The sequence below is a fragment of the Pelobates fuscus genome, chromosome 10 (assembly GCF_036172605.1).
Source record: "Pelobates fuscus isolate aPelFus1 chromosome 10, aPelFus1.pri, whole genome shotgun sequence".
In the NCBI taxonomy this organism is placed as follows: Eukaryota; Metazoa; Chordata; class Amphibia; order Anura; family Pelobatidae; genus Pelobates; species Pelobates fuscus.
This window is the reverse complement of record NC_086326.1, coordinates 128,200,875-128,220,386: the sequence shown is the minus strand read 5'-3', so window position 1 is coordinate 128,220,386 and position 19,512 is coordinate 128,200,875. Positions and strand designations below refer to the sequence as shown.

The 19,512-nt window shown below is 37.3% G+C and overlaps 2 protein-coding genes across 3 annotated transcripts in view; both read right to left on the bottom strand.

Moving 5' to 3' along the window:
* CHAT (choline O-acetyltransferase) overlaps positions 1-5,236 on the bottom strand; it is a 93,255-nt gene extending 88,019 nt beyond the window's left edge. The window contains exon 1 of the mRNA XM_063434645.1: positions 5,083-5,236. The gene's annotated coding sequence lies outside the window, so the exon portion shown is untranslated. The remainder of the gene's footprint in view (positions 1-5,082) is intronic.
* Positions 5,237-7,891: 2,655 nt separating this feature from the next.
* Positions 7,892-11,026, bottom strand: SLC18A3 (solute carrier family 18 member A3). Of its 2 annotated transcripts, none has more exons than XM_063434643.1 (2): positions 10,740-11,026; positions 7,892-10,193 (listed from the first exon to the last, which is right to left on the bottom strand). In XM_063434643.1, the coding sequence occupies exon 2, from the start codon at positions 10,045-10,047 to the stop codon at positions 8,482-8,484; it is 1,566 nt and encodes a 521-aa protein (XP_063290713.1). In that variant the 5' UTR covers positions 10,048-10,193; positions 10,740-11,026; the 3' UTR covers positions 7,892-8,481. The 2 variants fall into 2 exon arrangements, with proteins under 2 accessions (XP_063290713.1, XP_063290714.1); XM_063434644.1 differs by having other exon boundaries at positions 10,801-11,026.
* Between the last annotated feature and the right edge of the window lie 8,486 nt (positions 11,027-19,512).

The following is a 19,512-nucleotide window of genomic DNA, read 5'->3' as shown; positions in this document are numbered from 1 at the left end:
AAGACGTGTGTCCAAGTTCCACCTGGTCCTACTCACGTCCATATAGACCTCTTTTATCGGCTGCTACCTATTTGTGTTTTATTGCACTATTAGAGTTTCTTTTCTCTTTCATACGGATCCCACGAACCCCTCGATCCCACTACTCCATAGATGTCTCTACCTCAGATAGAATTGTGATTGTTCTCTCATCCAAAGGTTTCACTGGACTCTTTTTGGACTGTTCTTATATATATATATATATCTAGTAGAGAGCACTCTGGAGTCTTGATAAAGTAAATTCAAACTGCTGATTTATTAAGCAAACACAGTGATAAACACAATAGTCGACGTTTCAGTCTATGCAGACTTTTTTCAAGACCGGTCTTGAAAAAAGTCTGCATAGACTGAAACGTCGACTATTGTGTTTATCACTGTGTTTGCTTAATAAAGCAGCAGTTTGAATCTACTTTATCAAGACTCCAGAGTGCTCTCTAATAGGTATATATATTTTGGTTGGAGATTGTGCACCGGAGCACAAAAAGACCGGGAACATCGAGTGCTGGGATCTGGAAATATATATATATATTTTTATTTAATATATATATATATATATATATATATATATATATATATATATATATATATATATATATATATATATATATATATACCTATTATTATGTTTATTGTTCTGTCTCTGTTTTATATACCATTGTTTATTTCTATATTTTGCTTATTTTTCATTTTATATATTATCTCTGTGGTGGCACCTTTCTCTCCTTCCTTATACCTATATACCTATAGGGCCTGTGAGGGAGCCCTATCCTTTGGGTGTGCTGCCTTTATTTAAGTTTTTAAGCGCTGAGCCTTCTGTACACTTTTCCTGCAGCAATTAAATGTCCTCAAAAAAAGTTGTTACAACCTAACTCTTAACGACTTCTTCAACGTGGCCTATTCTTGCACAATTCATTAAGAGCAAATTGATTGGGAGAAATTATTGACTTGAACTGACTTGACTTGAACCTGACAATCTTGTTGATACTGGCTTTAAAAGACTTTCTATCAAGCATCAAAATGTTGTCAGAAAAAAAAGTTCAGTTTTGTTAGTGGACAAATATTAAAAACAAGATTCCCATTAAACTAGGAGGTAATCTCAGAGATGGGCAGCAGCAGAGTATAAAGTCTAGTGGGCATCTCCCATGCCCCCTGCAAAATGGGTACTCCTAATTATCATAGCCCCCGGTGTGGTTTAATAGCAATTAAATGTGGGCCTCACAATTCATCAAAAGTCCACGAATGAGGGTTAGAATGCTGGGGTGCCCTGAATTTTAGGATTCCTTGTATCATTTCACCCTTTCAGCAATATAATAAGGGCAATACATACAAAATGGGTCTTCTGGCATCCCCTTTTAGTGTATAAGGACACAACCCTTTAATTGTCCTCATAGTTCCCCAGCAATTTGTCATTGTCAGCAAGATAGAACACACAGCATAGAGAGCGCAAGATAAAGATAATCTAGTGAACTGTCTAGGACAATGCCCCAAACTCAAATGTGCTGAGCCCTATGTTAAAAATAGGGGTAGATTCACTAAGTGCTGATACATGATTTGTTTTAATTATTGTCAGCAAGATGCCTACTCTAATAGCACTAAGGAAAGAAAACATGCTATTTTGGGTGTAATCACTAAAACAATGAATTATAGTGTATTGGAGATTATATTGCAAAGTTTCAGCAGCAGAACAAAAAAACTGATTTAGAGAAATTCTCCAAAGGAGTTATAGTCACAACTTTGCAACATTTCCAATTCGGTTTTTAATTCACTGCAATTTGTGGTTCAGCGAATAAACACCTATTGTGTTTATATTATTCTATACTTCTGCTGAATTTTCATTCAAAGAGTGAAGCTTTGCATAGTCTCTCAAACAAATATCAGGCAAATATATGCATATTAGACTTCCAAATGAATGTACGGGAACGTGACAGTTATTTAATCAACAATGTTCTCCTACTGAGCTATCTATAAATTTTGACTGAGCCCTGAAATGAAAAATAAATAAAATAATAATAATAATAAAAAAAAACAACAATGAATAAATAAACAAAAAAATAATTAAATAAATAAAAATAGTTCAACCATTTTATATGATCTTGCTGTTTATGGTACTAAGAAATATGATGTTTTCACAGATCCAAAGAATATTAAAGAGAGGAATATTGATACAACTCAGGATTTTCGGTAAATAAGAATTATACTGAGTGATACTACCAATACAAGAAATACAAATTAATGCAAGTGTAAATAAATGTGAAAAAAAAACATGAAAATAATTATATTTTACATTATTTATTTTATATAAAATAAATATGACTTAGGTACCAGGAAATGTTTAGCACATTTTATATTTATTATGAAGAACATATTTAAGACAAACGTTGTCACATGTTACCTAGGGCAACTGTTTTAGGTAATGGGATAATGGTAAATATGTAGAGAAATGTTCCATTTTCTAAAAAGTAGGTACTTAGTGAATTCAAACAGACCTATTAGAAAAACAGCGGATTCTGGTAACTTGGTGACTTGCATGATAAAGTCAGGGCAAAATAACCGATCTACAAGGAAACCTGAATGCACTATGTCAGGCATAGGCAACCTTCGGCACTCCAGATGTTTTGGACTACACCTCCCATGATGCTTTGCCAGCATCATGGGTGTAAGAGCATTTTGGGGGATGTAGTCCACAACATCCGGAGTGCCAAAGGTTGCAATCCCTGCACTATGTAGTCTATAAAACCGTAAAGTAGATTTAGAGTTAGAATTGTAATATTGTAGAACACAATATTTTGATTATTTCTTGATTTTTAGGGATTCTGTTTTTTTTACGTCTAAGGTCGTATTTAAATGTAATGCTTGCTATCTGCCTATTGATAGATGTCAATTTCCATCAATACAAATGTTACCTACTGTTAAGTCACATAATCTACATCATCATTATCAATTACCAATTTCTTGAACCAAGATCTGAAGTCTAAAATAAATGAAGGTGTAGCCAGAAGAACAATTACTTTTCTGATAGTGGGGGTTCTTATCTAATCAAGGAATTGAAGTAAACTGAGAAAAATGCAAAATCTAGACAAAAAAAAAAACAACATGTTGAGTTGAAGAATGTTTACAAGTCAACTATTTAATCTGCCTTTTACAGTCACCTTTTAGGCCAAAACAGGTAAGATTGTCTAAATAAAATGTTTTTCCTGCTGTGCTCATATTGCCTAAACGATAAATGTGCTGGTCTTTTCTACACAATTTTCTGTTTAGCATATATACACGTTTTGTTAGTAAAATTATGGCATATTTGCGTATTATATCAGTGCAAATGACTTACTGAAGTGGTGTGCTTTTAATTTTGTGGATTGATTATCTATCATTTTCCTAGTTTCCTAGCCATTCGGTAGGCAAAGTGATACAATGACTGAAAGGTCAACGATGATGGATTCTATGCTTACAAATTACAGAAGCCATAATTTATTGTCATTGGTATAACTTTTCTTATCTGTTCAAATTTTACTCAGAAAGTCACGTTCTGGCATTGGGATAGCCTCTTTTTTGCATTTTCTTCTACACACCCTCAGTTTTAATCACCGGACCTGATTATGTGAGCATATATTGTTTTCTTTTTGATAATGACCACATTGGGTTGAAACGTTGATCAGCAATTTGGGTGTCATTCATTGGTTTAAGTAACTCAATTAACACATTTTGAAGTCCTATGGGTGCATGAGCGCTACCATTTGGAATAATATACATTCCAAGGCCTGTAAACCATAACCTACATTTTTTAATTTATGCAGTTTATTATATATTTTCATATGCGATTAACTTGAGTTATTGTATTTTTGCACTACATACACAGCTCAGTTGCTCTGTTTCAGTCCTTATCAATACATCAACTTCTTTCCCTTTCCCATACATTAAAAACAGATCTCCTGCCTTAATCTTATCAAATTCTATTGCTAATCAAGTGATGGCATTGCGATTTAGCGTAAAACCATGTGATCGGTTAATATGCCTTTAATCTCTTCTGGTTAATTCTTTAAGAATTATTATTAATTTCCTATGTTTCTGTCCTACTTATACAAATTGATCATCTTTGATCTTTTCCATTTTAACACATTACTGACCTGCACATCAAGATCCAGTGTTTAACCCTTTAAGGACCAAACTTCTGGAATAAAAGGGAATCATGACATGTCACACATGTCATGTGTCCGTAAGGGGTTAATCTCATAGAATATCAATTTTTAATATAAATAATAGTAAATTGAGATGGTAATTCAATGTAATGCAGAGAGATAGTTGAGTTTCCTTGAGTCTTAATGCAATGATATACAGACCAGGTAGACTAATATATAAATTATAAACACAAAATGAAGTCAAGCAGGCAGAATACAATAAAATATACAGAAATGAATGTTGTGCAAACACCCTGGACTCCTATATAACCATCTGCCTGTATCCTGAGCCTACTGAACATTATAAGGCACTAAATAGTAATGATTAGCAGATAAGCCTGCTGATGATATCAGATTGGCTTCATTAAAAATTAAACAGACCACACACATCAATTGAATACGTATAATGTTCAGACCAGGATTTCTAAGTAGCAAATTGAACTTACACAGAACTCTATTATGAAAGGATTTAGCAAAATGGCTATTTGGCATTTGCAAGAAAGTTTTTTTATTTTTTTTTATTTTTTTATTTTAAATTTGTTCTTTCTTAATCTTCATCGGTTTAATTTGCCATTAACAGTGCATTTCCTAACACACAATAATTCAATTGAGCTAAAGCGACTTGTGAGCCTCAGCACTCAAGCAAGCAAAACGTGCATTTAATATAGACTTTGCCAGTGTTGGGTGAATGCAATGGAATGCTAACAGTCACTTGAAATTCAATCATTCTGTGCTGTGTTGATGCCAAGGCAGGAGATGTGACTTCTCTCCTCATTCAAGAAGAAACAATATTTAGAATCTATAGTTGCCAAACAGTTTCCAATTTCATAGCATCTCTCTCTAAAACAATGAGTGGTTAAATCGGTGTGCTTACCTGCCTCACTCTATTGATCCTTGTCTAAGTCTCACAAAGTTGTCTCAGTAGCATGCAGTAGCGCTGTACTATGAAGTATCACAGAGGTCTGAGTGTCTGGGTTGCTGACGTTAGTGTTGCTGTCCATGGTACCATTCCCAGCCTCACCGCTTGAACAGAGTATCCTGAATTAAAGGTACAAGTGCTAAGGAGAGAGAGAGAGGGAGAGAGAGGGAGAGAGATCAGCCCCCAATCAACCCCTGCCTTCCTTACCATCAATTAACTCCTCCCTTACATTCCTATTCGTGCAGCTTTAAATTATTGGTGACAAAACTAAGTTCAGCATCAGTCAGTCTTCCACACACAGCAACTTTCTGGAGAGTACACACACATTGCTCTAGTCAAGATCTTGGCTAATACATAATTGTTAGAAAGTCTGGGTGGAACCCTTCACACATCTCTTACAGTCTGTAGGCAGGAGAGCAATGTATACACAGTATCTATCTATCTATCTATCTATCTATCTGTCTGTCTGTCTGTCTGTCTTTCTGTGTATGCTATATATCTGTATGTCTGTATTAATCTATCTGTCTGTCTGTCTTATCTATATATCTATCTATCTATTTACCTGTCTGTCTGTCTGTCTGTCTGTCTATTCTATCTATCTATCTATCTATCTATCTATCTATCTATCTATCTATCTATCTGTCTGTCTGTCTGTCTGTCTGTCTGTCTGTCTGTCTATTCTATCTGTCTATCTATCTATTTATATGTCTGTCGGTCTGTCTGTCTATCTATCTTTCTGTGTATGCTATATATCTGTCTGTCTGTATTAATCTATCTGTCTGTCCTATCTATCTATCTATCTATCTATCTATCTACCTGTCTGTCTGTCTGTCTATTCTATCTGTCTGTCTATCTATCTATCTATCTATCTATCTATCTATCTATCTATCTATCTATCGATCTATCTACCTACCTATCTACCTACCTATCTATCTATCTATCTATCTATCTATCTGTCTGTCTGTCTGTCTGTCTGTCTATTCTATCTGTCTATCTATCTATTTATATGTCTGTCTGTCTGTCTGTCTATCTATCTTTCTGTGTATGCTATATATCTGTCTGTCTGTATTAATCTATCTGTCTGTCTGTCCTATCTATCTATCTATCTATCTATCTATCTATCTATCTACCTGTCTGTCTGTCTGTCTGTCTATTCTATTTGTCTATCTATCTATCTATCTATCTATCTATCTGTCTGTCTGTCTGTCTGTCTGTCTGTCTATTCTATCTGTCTATCTATCTATTTATATGTCTGTCTGTCTGTCTATTCACCTACCTATCTATCTATCTATCTATCTATCTATCTATCTATCTATCTATCTATCTATCTATCTATCTATCTATCTATCTATCTATCTATCTATCTGTCTGTCTGTCTGTCTGTCTGTCTGTCTGTCTGTCTGTCTGTCTGTCTATCTATGTATCTCTCTCTCTATCAGTCTATCTCTCTGTCTGTCTGCGTGCCTGTCTCTCTCTCTCTCTGTATCTATTTATCATTCCTTCCATCCATCAATCCATGGTCTGTTTCTCTGCTTGTCCTTCCTTCCTCTGTCTCTATAGTCACTACATGCAGTGCAATGAGATGTTTATACTCATTAATTATTTCCACTTATTATCACTAACATAGAGAACGCTTAGTATAGACTTATTTATGTAGTTCGTTTCAAACACGTGTACATAGCTCCCAATCCTTCCTATCAATGTAAACCGCTTCCTGGAAAGATACATGATTGTAACATTTAACATGCTCTGTGATATCTGCTCTACATTAATCCTCCTCAAACTAGTTCATATTCCTATACTCTGGGATATGAAACATTCAAGTTGAATGATCGTTACCACTTCGGTATTGATTAGTCCTTTCCAGATTTAATTAAAGACTTTTGTATTTTTGTTTGCCTCCTACTTCCATTGAATAATATAGACACACACACACACACACACACACACACACACACACACACACACACACACACACACACACACACACACACTATTTCCAATAATATTTTTTTTTGTTCTGTAACAAACTGTATCCAATGTATCCTATATCCTAGCAATTTGCAAACAACAAATTGTATCGAATTAGTCTAGTACCTCTGGCTGTGTCTTGGTGTCTGCAAACTGTACTGTGATCTACTGAGCTGTGATAGGTCTATGGAGGAGAAGAAGAGGGTGATTAATGGTTTGCCTCTATCGCCTTTGAAAGCAGTCATCTTCTAAGGAAGTTTGATGGACATTGTGCATTATGCTGTTATTGATAGAGAGCCTTTATTTTCCAATGTAATCAAAAATTGGGGAGTGGGGCCATCAAGAACAAGTCAAATGATGTATCCTTGTATAAAAGTTAAAATGGCTTGTATGTAACCTGTCATTTTTTTTCTCTAGAGAGTCCAGTCGTTTGTCATAGGAAGCTTTACTAATATAAAATACAGTGTTTAACCTCTTGTTTTCCAGGACTGTGTTCTTATACTTTTAAAGGAACAGGTAGAACGGTTGCAACCTGTTAAATAATCAAAATCACGTGTGTTAAATGCTCTGTAATCATGTTCAAAATTCTAGTTTATATCAAAGTATTCCTGTAAAATGTTAATTTTTGGTTCATCTGAAAACGTGATCTGATTCTCCAAGTACAAAGTCATTTTCACAAAATATAATTCATTTATCAGTGTGGACCATAATAGCTTAAAAACAACCATAATCGAATAAAACAAAATATCACAATATTTATTTCAAACGGTTTTATTTATTTATTCAGCTCGTGGTGGTAAAAGTGGGTTAAACATTCCATTCATGTAATGACTGAAAATAAAAAAACACACCATAAATTTTAATCTGGAATAAAACAATACAATGCTTCATTTTAAAGGTCCATGAGGTCAAATCACAAAATATAACTATTTACAATATTTATTAGCTTTATTTCCCTGAATATGTAACTTTATTCACTCCATGGAACGTGTGATTGTATTATTTTTTTTTATTATTATATTTATACAGATCGTCAGTATTTCACATTGAGTGTAACATAAAAAAAGACATTTTTTTTTAAAACAAATACTGCACCTAATTTTTGAAGGATTATGAGTCTGTAGTCACGAATATATTCCTTTGGGAGTGTTAATTTTTTTATTATAATTATTTTTTTTTTAATTAATTTTTTTTTTTATAGATATAGATAGATTTGTGATAGTTTTTAAACTTTTCCAGAAAACAAGATATCATAAAAATAGGTTTACAGAAAGCCTGGTGATTATCATGAGAATTGTATAATTTGTAAATTGCCACTTGGTGCATAAACAGATGGCTGGATGTCTCATTAAAGCCCACTTAACCATAGCATGACCTTAATATTTAACTATAGTCATAATCAGACGAGTCCTCACCAGACATGTATTTACCTGCCTTCCCTTCATGGTAATTGTCCATGCTATTTCCTTGAGCCTCGCTTTTGCCTCTATGAGACTTAGCTTTGCGCTCTTCCATTTTAATAGTGTCATAGAGCCCCTTGGGTTCTTCATCTAACAATATGTTTCTCTCTGAATGGGAAGGTTTCATTTGGCATACATTTCTGAGGAGCAGAAGAGCAGGTGCATAGAGAACGTTGGCAAGACCCATGCCCAGGTTGAGTTGGGTGAAACCCGTGGTATGGACAATCTGACTGGCAACAATAGGCCCTAGGGCATATGCCACCGAGTAGGATATGTCAGCTATGGCATACACACTTCCATACACTGATACATGACGGAGGTCTACCAGTAAGGCAAGGGTGGGCAGGAGAGCAGTGTCCACCAGGGCTATGCCAAAGCAGATACCGCACAGTGGGACAATAAGTTCTCCAAAATTCTTACAGGCTGGCACTGTGCAGGAACTGGCACCTATGATCACCATCCCTATGGCCCCATAAAACCATTGGTAGTGAGGGTAGCTAGAAGCCAGCTTTACTGTTAGATAGACACCAAGGACGTGGGGGAAAAAGGCTGGGAGCCACGTTAGTCCCATTTGCCACTCAGAGGCACCCATAGTGGTCTTCATCCAGTTGGCTATGGTGGGCTCCAGAAAAGCCAGGGGAATGTTACAGGTAGTCAGTGCCCCTGCAACCACTGCAATGTAAGGGTCAATCATAAGTCTGTGGATGGGTGTGCCAACTGGCATGTTCTCTCTAGTCCGGTTTGCAAAGGGTTTAATAACTATCAGCAGCAGAATACCGTCCAGGAGGGAGATGGACGCTAGAACCAGGAAGGGCATTTCCTTGCCTACAAACTGGTATAATATACCTCCAAACGGGGGTGCCGCCAGGCTCCCGAAGGAGATGAATGCCAAGGCTATACCCAGGGCTCTGCTCCTCTCTGCCTCCTCCGTGTACTTGTCTGCGATCATGGCGATCCCAGAGGTGTCTGCGAAGGCTGAGCCCAAGCCCTGGAGACTCCTGGCCACAAACAAGGTGGCATAGTTCTCGGCAAAAGCAAAGATGACGGTGGAGAGGAACATGACCACCAGTCCGATGAACAGAGGGATGTCGTAGCCCACCCTGTCTATGAACGTCCCACTCAGAGGGTTCACCAGAAGCTGGAGGATGGCTTTGGAGGCAAAGAGGACCCCGATCTTCATATCTTCATTCTCCACCGGGTAGGTCGGCTTGATAATGGACTTGTTGGAGTAGGAGCTGCTGGTGTTGATGTGCCTGTGTGCCTCATCATGCAGTCTCATACTCAAAATATAATCTGGGATAATTGGGACTATCACCATATAAAGCATGTTATCAAGGAAAAGTGCAACACAAACGATGAACAAGATGAGTCTCCTCTGGTGGTGGTCCGCCTTCATGGCCGTGCCCAGCTGCTTGGTTTTTTCACCCACAGCATCAGACAGTTTCTCCACCGCCGACTTGGCTAGCTTGGGCTTCTCTTCTGAATCCATAGTATCCTTATTCAGCTATGTCCCAGCTAAGTCTCAAAAATCAAACCCGGGAGATGGTTCCCTCTGTCTTCAACTCGGGGCTCAGGATAGCAGCGGTGACATCAGGTAGGACTTATTGCAGGCAACCACTCCTTGCTGGATGGACCCTAGAGAAGAACATACAGCCATCAATATCATCATCATCAGTGACCACCAATCTCTGCAACAAACATCTTTCTAATCAGCATGCCGACACTACTGAGTACAATGATAAATAGGAGTTACACTGTACATCTCTCTTCCAAATTCTACATAACTAAAACCTCTTCTATATAGAAATATATCAGTAGTAGTAATAACGGTGCTGTAGTAACCCGTCCTAAAACAAAATGAGACAATTGAAAGAAAAGTCGAATTATTATAGTATTCTTCTAACAAATAATAAATCGTAATAAATGCAAGCGATACATTACTCTGTATTCACAAATGTACTAAATGATCACTGGCTGCATTTTTAAAGCGGCTAGAAGATGCAGTTTAATTGTATTGAATTAATTTGTTATAGCCTCCCACTATTCACCCAGAAATTAAAGCCCAGGCTGCCTGCTTCCCATAGTCTCAATGCATTGAACCCAGAGCCACATGTGCTCCTGTCCCGGCTGTAGCGGAGGGGAGAGCGCAGAGAGCGCAGGCAATCACAGCGTTCCACTCACTTTTCTATCTATTTCCTCGGTTCGGGATCCGTGTCAGTCCACAGGAACCATCCTCACTCACATCTGGTTCTCTTCCAGCTGTTCCTGCAAAAAACGATGTTCTCAGCCTGAACCCAGACAGTGTTTTAATTAGTGCTGGCAATAGCGGTGCTTTATTTTATTATTAGAGATTCATAGCTGGCTGTGATTGAACCATTGGGTAGATCTCCCCTTCAGCCAGACGTCCATGCCTTCCCCTTGTGATGCCATTTGCACAAATTGAGTTGCATGCTTCTTGGGTCCTTCACTTTCTTTCCTCCAAAGGCTGTGACGCACAGTTAGCTTTGGCCCCCAAGTGGCTACTTTGGGAGCGGCGTCTCTTTATGCTAATTTAACACATGGAAGATCTTTAACCAATTACTAAGAGGTGACCCTCCCCTTACACCCTCTCCTGCAACATCAGAGCTAGAAGAGGGAGTCCCTCACTGTGGATTCTCTCCTACTGCACTTCATGCTGTTAACTCTTTAAGGTAACAATAGTATTTAGTTGTTATCTGTAAAGTGACACTGAACACAATGAAACCTATTACATGTAACTACGTTCTCTCTCTCTCTCTCTCTCTCTCTCTCTCTCTCTCTCTCTCTCTCCCCCTCTCTCCCTCTCTCCCCCTCTCTCTCTCTCCCTCTCCTTCTCTCTCTCCCTCTTTCTTTCTCTCTCTCTCTCTCTCTCTCTCTCTCTCTCTCTCCCCATCTTTCCTCTTTCTCTGTCTCCCCCTCTCTCTACATCCTCTCTCTTGGTATCTATATTTCTCTTTATCTTCTTTTTTGACTGTCTCACTCTGTCTCTCTCATGTCTTTTCCTTTCTCTGTCTTCCTCTCTCTTCTTTCTCTCTCTCCCATCTCCTTAATCGTTATTGCTCCCACAACAATCTTGCTGGTTAATAAATTGAGTATTTCAGTGGCACAAAAATGTCAATAATGTCTGAGATGATTACGAACACAAACAAACGTTTTATGTTTTCACAATAACTCGACTCCTAAAGTTAGATAAAAATATGCTCTATGTTTTCTTCTTATTCATTCTACATTGTTCAAAACCGTTTTAATTCTTTAACATCTCTAGCCTAATTTAGCAGAAGACAATGTCATCATTCCTTTCGCTTTATCCAAAATGAATTATTGCTTGTCTCTAGATTCAGTATTTAGTAGACTTATTTGTTTAGTTACGAACTGCATTTCATCAAAATTTGGACCAATCGGTGATCATCTGAATTCCCAATTTGCTAACTGCCATATAGACTAATCACAAAGCAAAGGACTCACGCAATAAATAAGGGTTCTTGATTTGGAGTTCCACCCGTGGCGAGATGATCGATAGCTTGGTTACAGTCACTAAATGTTTCTTTTTTTACAGAATGAGTCATAAGTGACTAAATGTAAGGAAAAAAAGTGAAGTAGTGAAAAAACTAATCTATATTTATATACTATAGATATTAAAAAATAAAAGGCACTCCAGGCTTTCCAAAGATTCCTTCTTTATTGATAGTTAATTCAGGTCAACGTTTCAGCTTCCGATCGGAGCTTTCATCAGGACACACACAAAAAAATAAATATAAAAAAATATAAATCAAAATAATAATTATATAAATACAGATTTTTTTTTAAAAAAAAATTTTTAATACTTCTCTTTTTTTCCCTCTATTGATTACATTTTCTTACTTGACCTGTATACCAAATAGGGGGAAAGTGCACCTCTGCTGATTGGCCCATTTTTGTGCCCCTTGGGCTAATCTGATTTGTTTCCCTGAATTGTTTTGGCAGACAAAATTCTGCCATTCCAATTTTAATTTTTTTTTATTTTCAGATGAAGTAGTGCGGCCAAAACAAATTTTTCCATGTGCACAAGTCTAGTAGTTAGTTTGCTTTGCAAGTTCAAAGGCTGTTGATTTATACCTTCGTCTTTGGAAATTGTGCAAACTCAACATTCCTTTAGTAAAACTTTTTTCTTTTTTTTTTAAAGGCACGTGGCAATTGACTGTGGTGTTATTGATCATAAAAAATATAAAAACTGGATGAGTAGTAGAAAATATGTGAGTGGTTGGTCTGGGAACTAAGCTTGGAGTTAAGATTAGATGTAATGTAGATGTCTAAGACATGGGAATTTGTACCTACCATGGGACCAAAGAGGAAAAATCCAGAACCCAAGTTACGCCAGTAATGATATGTTCAAGTGGCTAATCCTTTTATTCCAACACACACGCCACCGTACTCCACAATGCATTCATGCATCATTTGGTCATTTTTAAGAGACATATGTTAAGATGACCCAACAGCATATATTGGCCAAGTTGATTGTGGTTAACATGATTGCACACATTTCAATTGAAAAGATACTTTTATCTACCAAGTGTGAAACAAGAGATAACTCCCCACATCAAATGAAGAACAAACGCAGTTGCCTAGATAAGTGGAGCTGTTCATACTTCATTCAACTAAATTTAAAACTTTCTTCCCTGTAACCTGAACTACCTCATCTACCAACTTCCTTATCTGCCTCATCTACATCTCATCTACAGTGATCCCCTGCTGATTTTGAACGTTTGCCCACTGACAAAAAAATGATCAGTCTACAATTTTAATGGTAGGTGTATTTTAACAGTGAGAGACAGAAAACCAAACCAAAAAAAAAAAAATCCAGAAAAATGCTTGTCAAAAAAGTTATAAATTGATTTGCATGTCAATGAGTGAAATAAGTATTTGATCCCCCATCAATCAGCAAGATTTCTGGCTCCCAAGTGTCTTTTATACAGGTAACGAGCTGAGATTAGGATCACTCTCTTAACCCCTTAAGGACACATGACATGTGTGACATGTCATGATTCCTTTTTATTCCAGAAGTTTGGTCCTTAAGGGGTTAAAGGGAGTGCTCCTAATCTCACCTCGTTACCTGTATAAAAGACAGCTGTCCACAGAAGCAATCAATCAATCAGATTCCAAACTCTCCACCATGGCCAAGACCAAAGAGCTATCCAAGGATATCAGGGACAAGATTATAGACCTACACAAGGCTGGAATGGGCTACAAGACCATCACCAAGCAGCTTGGTGAGAAGGTGACAACAGTGGGTGTGATTATTCGTAAATAAAAGAAACACAAAATAACTCCCTCGGTCTAGTGCTCCATGCAAAGTCTCACCTCGTGGAGTTTCAATGATCATGAGAATGGTGAGAAATCAGCCCAGAGCTACATGGGAGGATCTTGTTAATGATCTCAAGGCAGCTGGGACCATAGTCACCAAATAAACAATTGTAACAAACTACAACATGAAGGACTGAAATCCTGTGTTTGGAGGAGGAGTAATGCTGCCCTTGGCCCCAAGAACACCATCCCCACAGTCAAACATAGAGGTGGCCCCTTTTTTTCTGCTAAAGGGACAGGACAACTGCACCGCATCAAAGGGACGATGGACGGGGCCATGTACCATCGAATCTTGGGTAAGACCTCAGCCAAGGCATTGAAAATGGGTTGTGGATGGGTTTTCCAGCAGGACAATGACCCAAATCACACAGCCAAGGCAACAAAGGAGTGGCCCAAGAAGAAGCACATTAAGGTCCTGGAATGGTCTAGCCAGTCTCCAGACCTTAATTCCATAGATAATCTGTGAAGGGAGCCAAACGTCAGTCTCGAAACCTTAATGACTAAGAGAAGATCTGCAAAGAGGAGTGGGACAAAATCCCTCCTGAGATGTGTGCAAACCTGGTGGCCAACTACAATAAATGTCTGACCTCTGTGATTGCCAACAAGAGTTTTGCCACCAAGTACTAAGTCGAAGGGGTCAAATACTTATTTCACTGAATGACATGTTAATCAATTTATAACTTTTTTGACATGCATTTTTCTGGATTTTTTTGTTATTCTGTCTCTCACTGTTAAAATACACATATCATTACAATTATAGACTGATCATTTCTTTGTCAGTGGGCAAACGTTCAAATTCATCAAGGGATCAAATACTTTTTCCCTCACTGTACAAAGTGGCAACTGATTTGGAGATTTTGATTGCTAAAAAAGGTGGTATAACCAGCTCTCCAGTCAAATTTAAAGGAAGACATAAGACTTTGGGTTTCTAATAAGAAATGCCTGTGAATGTAGATAACAGTGCCAACATATTTGTCAGTGAAATAACAGGGTTTATTAAAGTCAGTAATACATCATCGGCAATCCTTGGGGCATATCTTTCTTCCAGAGGTATTTGGGTGGGTACTTATTGAACACTCCAGGGGTACCATTGACAGTACAAGCAAAAGGGCATCTCTGATGTGTTGTTGCTGATTGCAAAAGGATTTGAGAAAATTCCTACATTATAAACTGTGGCTAATGGATATTGGTATAAAACTAAAATACCAGCACTCTCATGGGATAACCATCTTCATGAATAAGCAGTTCAATCTGTCAAATGCTTTTTCGGGATCTAAGGCTAGTAAAAGCCCAGGTGTCAAATGAATACTAAGGTAGTGGACTAGTTTTAAAAGCTTACAGATGTTACCTGTTCCCTGTTTAGTGCGTACAAACCCTGTTTAGTTGCAATGAACTATCAAGGGAAAAACGTCAGCCAATCTGTTCGCATTAAGTTTCACACAGAGTTTAGTGTTCACATTTAGGATGGATATAGAGAGAAAATTCGGATAGAATGTTGGTTGTTTTCATGGCTTGGGCAAGGTACCTATACATGCCTGGAGTATGCCTAGATGAAGTACTCCATCTGTTGTATAATTATGAATTTAACATTTTCTTTTAAAAATATTAACAAATGTTATTTGGAGGTGCTCTTTACCAACTATGAACCAAGAGAAAAATTGCAAACAGACCCCTGTTTCTACATGCCATGTGAGGGGTCTTACTAATTCCTAGTTCTGATGACCATTTGGTGAATGGTTAAGAAAAATGTAGGTGTCCTCCAAAATCCAAATTATTAACAGGGATCCTGATCACGCCTCAATCCCACACTCCATTTGGCAGAATACCCAGTCTTCTTGTCTACTAAGATATTCATAACAGTCTGAAGACAAGTCCCAGAGGGATGCCCATCTCTTTGAATATGTATCAGTACTCCCAACTTTCTCCATTAGTCTAAATATATATCTGTAAATTAGACTTCACTATCATCAACATTCAACATCTTACCTATGAGTTATATATAAGTAAGTAAAACATATTTTCTAATTGATCTGAATAATGACAGCTGACTTTACAATATACTTAAATAGTAAAGAGGGGTCTTTTATCAGTTCTCAGAACATAGGTTTCAGTTCACTAAATTGGGAAATGTTGGGTATTTACCAAGAAAATTCTGGATTTACACAACCAGATCTTTCAATTTTTACAATTTGAAATTCCTTAATCAATTTAATTTTGATAATTCATAATTTATTTAATATCCCTGGCTGTGTGTGTACAGGATGCAGGTTGAAAAATAATGTTGAAAGCTACATTCTATGGTTATATAATGGTACTAAAACACTATCTTTTTAAGTACAAATTAGGGTTTAGATACAGTACTTAAGTACACAGGTAAGTCACCCATGAAGTTGCAATTCAGCAGAATACTGTAATTCGTGAAATGGCCAGAAACGATGGAACTGTATATATGTCTAATATGCGGTTTAATGGTTCTTGGAGCTGGCCAACAATGGGTAAAAGGGACACTCATGACCCCTAAAACCTTGCACGTCCAGCTGGCTGCAAAGCTTTACATGTAAAGAGTGTGTTCTCTTTTTCGTTTTATATTCTAAATTATAATTTATAAATAAATTAACCTTGTTACACCTCCTGGCTGTCAATCAGACAACTGGTCATTTTACTTCCTGGTTTGGTTAGCTCAATTGAGCTAAACTCAAGAGGAAGCAATTGCCCAGAGCACCTGCCTTGCAAAGAACTCTCATTGATTTGCATTAGGTCTGTACCTGGACAGTCATAGAAAGTCTGGGCTGAGGAAGAAGAGGAAGGTTTGCAAAGGCTTCAGACAAGAGATCTGCATTGATTTGTCTATTGATGTTATATTCACCGAACATAATGGTATACATGTTACTGAGCTTGGAAGGCTGAGTCCTGGCAGAAATTGAACCTGCAGCTCAGTTCATGAAATCCAGAAAAAAAAGTATTATTTATAATTTTATATTCTTGCCCATTTCCAAGATTCTTAAACAATTAGAGCTCAGGAAGAGACCAATGGAAAGTGGTTATAAAAGGACCAAGAATGCACGTGAGGGAAAAAGGTATTTGATCCCCCAATGTTTTTAAACGTTTACCCACTGACAAAAAAATGATCAGTCTATAATTTTAATGGTAGGTGTATTTCAACAGTGAGAGACAGAATAATAAAAAAAAAATCCAGAAAAACGCATGTCAAAAAAGTTATAAATGTTCATTGGCAAACTTCAGGGGCCATAGGCAGCATTCCTCCTCCTCCAAACACCGCGAGTTGAGTTGATTCCAAAGAGTCTCATCTAGTCTCATCTGACCATATCACTTTCACCCAGTTCTCCTCTGAATCATTCAGATGTTCATTGGCAAACTTCAGACGGGCTTGTACATGTGCTTTCTTGAGCAAGGGAACATTGCGGCCGTTGCAGGATTTCAGTCCTTCATGGTGTAGTGTGTTACAATTGTTTTCTTGGTGATTACGGTCCCAGATGCCTTGAGATCATTGACAAGATTCTTCCATGTAGTTCTGGGCTGATTCCCCACATTGAAACTCCACGAGGTAAGATCTTGCATGGAGCACCAGACCAAGGGAGACTGACTCTTCCATTTGCGAATAATTGCACCAACTGTTGTCCCCTTCTCACCAAGCTGCATGACGATGGTCTTGTAGCCCATTCCAGCCTTGTGTAGGTCTATAATCTTGTCCCTGATATCCTTGGAAAGCTCTTTGGTCTTGGCCATGGTGGAGAGTTTGGAATCTGATTGATTGATTGCGTCTGTGGACAGGTGTTTTTTTATACAGGTAACAAGCTGAGATTATGAGCACTCCCTTTAAGAGAGTGATCCTAATCTCAGCTCATTACCTGTATAAAATACACATGGGAGCCAGAAACCTTGCTGATTGATAGGGGATCAAATACTTATTTCACTCATTGACATGCAAATCAATTTATAATTTTTTGACATGCGTTTTTCTGGATTTTGTTTGTTATTCTGTCTCTCACTGTTAAAATACACCTACCATTAAAATTATAGACTGATCATTTCTTTGTCAGTGGACAAATGTTCAAAATCAGGAGGGGATCAAATACTTTTCCCCCTCACTGTATAAGTTTATTCATGCCTCTCTTATAAAACAAATATTTAGAGAGAACTGCATCTATGAAGGATGTATGGCTATCTTGGGAAGCAGGATGCATACCATATGAACTAAAATGATGGTTTTACTGAAATTTCGCTTTAGAATGCCACCCATACCTCTTCACTGAGCTTTTTTTTTTTTTTAGTTTAACCCAACATTGGAGTTTTTCATATGGCAGAATTAAAGATATTTTTTTCTCATTATCAGTGATATATGAACCATCCAAAGTAGGTGAAATAGGTACCCCTCACGTAGTTTTATACTACAAAGCAGCAGTACTGGCACTAGCCATTTCTCTGCATGCCCCAAAGGATGAAAAAAGTTGGGTGGATATGAAAAAGGAGAGCGAAAGTACCAACTAGCTAACACATTGTGATACCTAAAAGCTTGAGACCAATGGTTGGAATCAACAAGAGTGTTCCGTGCTAGGTGAGTATGTTGTCGGTCTGGGACAATTTTTGGCCAACATAGAATGTTCCTAAATTATTTTCTCAATTAATCTAAGCACCAACAAATGGGTTTGACTGTTCAGTTGCCTGAGGGGAATTATTAAATCTGGTGGCTTTCATTGTATTCTGTGGAGCCTCAGCTTATCCCACAATATCTGACCAGCAGGAGTTTAAGAGATATGTAACTGAGCACTTAGCAGTAATTCTATTGATCCCTTGGATTAATGAAATTGATGCCTAATCGGAGAGGCTTCAGCAATATTTGCAATGGAACTTTGTGCTGGGAGACAAGAACAAAGGACCATCTTGTACCATAAGCTGTGCCTGGAGCATTTGCTCTTTTAGTCATTGGAGAGCACCTTTGAAGCATTTTTGTGGATGTAGCAAACAATTGTTAAAGATGAACAGGTATTGTAAAATAGGATGATTTTTTTTTTATCGCAATAAGACATACTCCAAAAAGTTTGATAAAACAAAAATTGCTTTAATCAGAAATGCCCACAGCGAGCAGTGCTCTGAATTATCTCATTATTCATTCTCCTTTATAATAATTGCAGGATATGTATCTGTTTCTAAGAATAAGAAATGCCCTGAAACCATTTTTCTCTATTATGTAAATACTGTCTCCGAAGCCCTCCGGCGGAATCAGTGGGAGTTAATTCAGTGTTACAGAAAACGGGATCTGGACACAAAGTTGTTCTGAACAAAGCGAACAAATAAAATGATCATTCTTAAAATAAAACATATGGGGGGCTATTTACCTGTGATTTTTTTTTATTAAAAAGAGAATTGTTAGGAATTAGAAGTGAAATCAAAGTACATTTCTTTTTTTTATTCTTAAAATTTCTTTATTTGATTTTTAACATATAACATACGTATATCTCATATAAAAATAGAAATATAATTCTTACGACATAACATACAAATTCCCAATTATACATACTTTGAACATCGCACATAAACAAAAACAAAGACATAGTGGGATGAGAAAACAGCATAG